General features: G+C 68.2%; 1 protein-coding gene across 1 annotated transcript in view; it reads right to left on the bottom strand.

Annotated features, from left to right (window-relative positions):
* Positions 1 to 2,980, bottom strand: part of GRIN3B (glutamate ionotropic receptor NMDA type subunit 3B) — a 9,105-nt gene that overhangs the window by 4,104 nt on the left and 2,021 nt on the right. The window contains 3 exon segments of the mRNA XM_025042190.1: positions 13 to 259; positions 679 to 982; positions 985 to 1,261. Coding sequence (XP_024897958.1) covers positions 13 to 259; positions 679 to 982; positions 985 to 1,261 — 828 coding nt within the window.

Genomic DNA, 2,980 nt, shown 5'->3' with positions numbered 1-2,980 from the left:
CGGGTGCTCCACCAGCGTGACCACGCGCAGCTTGGCCCGGGCCCCGGCCCCCTGTGGGGGTGGGGGCCGCACGGCGGCGACCCCTGGCTCCAGCTCCAGCCGCCCGTCCCGCCAGCTACCCAGGGTGGCCCAGGCCGGGGCGCCCAGCGGGTCGTGGCGCAGGCTCCACACCCGGAAGTGCCGGGCCACGTGCACCTGCGAGGAGCTGGTCACCCACACTGGCCCCGTGCGGCCCTCGAAGGACGTGTTGCCTAGGAACCTGACAGGAGGTGACAGGCGTCAGGCCGCAGGAGTCCCAGCGAAACCCAGCCTCCCCACCCAGCACACACCGGGGACCAGGGTACTGTGTCGTGTCCTCGCACCAGAGCTCTGTACCGGTGGGACTGGGGAGGCCGCCCGGCTCCAGGGTGCCGTCTGCCCTCCACAGCTCCCCCGGGATCCGGTGGGGACACACGTCTGCGGACTCACCCCTGCCTTTCCAGCCTTCCCGCCCCTCACAGAGTGCCCAGTCAGCCCCCTGCTGGAACCCCTTCTCAGGCTCTGCTCCCATCCATGGGGACGAAGTGCCTTCCCGTGAGGCCACAGAGCCTGGCGTCCAGTAAGTGCCGAGTCCTGTCGCCACGGCAGAGGCGACTCCATGTGGGGCTACACATCCTTCTCAGCTGGGTCCCCACTCACCGGGCCAAGAGGCGGCTGGTGGCCTTGGGCCCGCCCGGCTGCGGGTCCTGGCAGCTGGCCGCAGTAGGCAGGAGGGCGTGCTCTGGCTGCGTGCGGGCTGCACTGCCCAGCGCCCGGGCCACCAGCTCCACTGCGTCCTGGATGGCGGCCTCCAGAGGGGGTCGAGCCACCTCGCCCAGTGCCAGCAGCCCGGGGGGCAGGCCCTCGGTGGGCAGTGCCTCAGCAGGCAGCGGCGTGCCCAGCAGCCAGCCGGGCCCACGGGGCGCAGCCTCCAGCACCCGACGGGCTGTGGCCGCTTCGCATACGCGGCGCGCGGCCGCGGACATCCTCCGGCCCGCACCCCCAGCGGGGCCAGGCGGGCCTGCAACCCTGCGTCCCCTGTGTCCGGTCGGCTCAAGTCCAGCACGACCTTGGGGGCCCGGCCAGCCCGACTTGTCCAGAGGGCCACAAGGCCACCGGAGTCCCACACACGGCAGAGCACCAGGCCGACGTCCTCCCAGGCGTGCACCTCCAGCACAGACACCAGCACGTCCAGCAGCGTCTCCAGGGGGTTGGCCCAGTGCAGCTGTAGGTGGAATGGGTTCTGGGAAGGAGGTGGTCACAGTTAGGGCCGGCACCCTCCGTGTCCCCCCATACCCTTCCCACTCCAGCGCTCGGTGTTCCCCAGAGGTCACCTTGATAACTGGACCTTGGGCCTGCCTCCTCCCAGTGCCCTAAACCCGCTCCCACTCTCCATGGGCACAAAGCCCCGCCTCCCCGGCCGGACAGTCACGGCCTTCTCGTGCCTCTGGCCGCCCTGGTGGCACCCCACCTGGAGGCTTCTTGCATGTGCCATGCCCCATCTGGAATACTGTTCTCCCTGTATGTCAGCCAACTCCTACACGCCCACCCAGACTCGGCCCGTTGACCTCACTCTACTTGGACACCCCATCATCTGCCATCCCAGCTCCCTTCCAGGACCCCCGGGCTGACTTCACCCACTCCTCCCATCGGGATCCCCTCCACGATCATGAACCTGCTGGTGCCCCATGCTTGGAACCGAGCCAGGGTGCTGCTTCTTAGGAGCCCCTTACACCTCACTCCCTGTGCCAGGCAAGCTAGGGGCTGAGGGCCCCTCTGTGCCCAGTGGCACCCAGAAAGTCCTGCTGGATTTGCTCAGCCTGTGAAGGCCAAGAGAGCTTTGCCAGATACCTAATGTGGAAGGGGACAGGGCGCCCAGTGCTTGAGTACAGGCCTGGGCCTGCCGCTCAGTCCCCAGGGTGTGTGTGTGGGGGGGCGGGGGGGGTGGTTAAGCCAGTTCCCACAAAAGCTGGACAGTTCCAACTGCAGGGGAGCAGTTCTTGGAGGCGACAGCAGAGGGCACCACAGGCTTGGATTTGGGTCCTGCATCGCTCCCACGGGGAGGAGGCAGAGGGAGAGCCGGGTAAGGCCCTGGCCACCTCTAGGGGCAGGGTGTCCCACCCTGGGGAGGAAGACAGCCTGCAGGGGGCTCTAGGGAGGTCTGGAGGGAGAGGGGCCTTAGCGGCCCCTTTAGCCACAGTGTCGGGGGAGGAGGAGGGTTTTGCCTGGGTCACAGTGGATCCCCCAGGGCCCTGCCAGTTACCCTTCCCTCCTCTTTATCCCATTTTGTTTGTCTCCAATCCCAGTCTGGGAGCGGGAGGTGGGGGGAATTTAGAAGGAAAATCTACTCCAAAGGCTGGAGAGGGGGAGGAGGGCTTTGGAGCGACTGGGTGCATTGGGGACCCCAGAAGGGCCATCCCTGGTTCTTGAACAGGAGCCCAGCGTCCCCTCGCCAGCCCCGCGGTCCTGCACGGGTAGGAGCCGGACAGCGCCCTCGGACCGGGAAGGGCCCCGCGGCTGCGTGCACGGAGGCGGACAAGTCCTGGGGCCGACGGGGGTGGGGGCCGCAGTGTCAAGACCCCACCACCAAGGCCCAAGGAAGGGGTCTGTAGAGTCACGCGCCCCCAAGGGGGCTTCCTGTGGATTCCACCGACCAGAGTCCAGAGGTGTCCCTCAGGGTTCCGGAACGGTGGGTCCACGACTCTAGGTCCCCACGGCCCTGGGCTCCTGCCCCGGTTCGGTTCCCCACCCTCCGGGACCATCGGGGGTCCATGTCTCGCAAGCCCGGGGCCTCCGTCACCCAGACACCTGGATGTCCACGGGACTCCTGCATTTGCCGTCCAGAAGTCTGAGTCCCGCGTTCCCCAAGGACTCCAGCAGCTGACCCCCATCCCCGCGCCCCCGAGCATCCCTCATCTGCACCCGGGCCCTGACTCCCAGCGTCGCGCCTACCGGGGCGCCG

Source organism: Pteropus alecto, unplaced genomic scaffold (genome assembly GCF_000325575.1).
Source record: "Pteropus alecto unplaced genomic scaffold, ASM32557v1 scaffold30, whole genome shotgun sequence".
NCBI classification, from domain to species: Eukaryota; Metazoa; Chordata; class Mammalia; order Chiroptera; family Pteropodidae; genus Pteropus; species Pteropus alecto.
The sequence above is the reverse complement of the archived record's forward strand: the minus strand, read 5'-3'. Positions and strand labels throughout refer to the sequence as shown.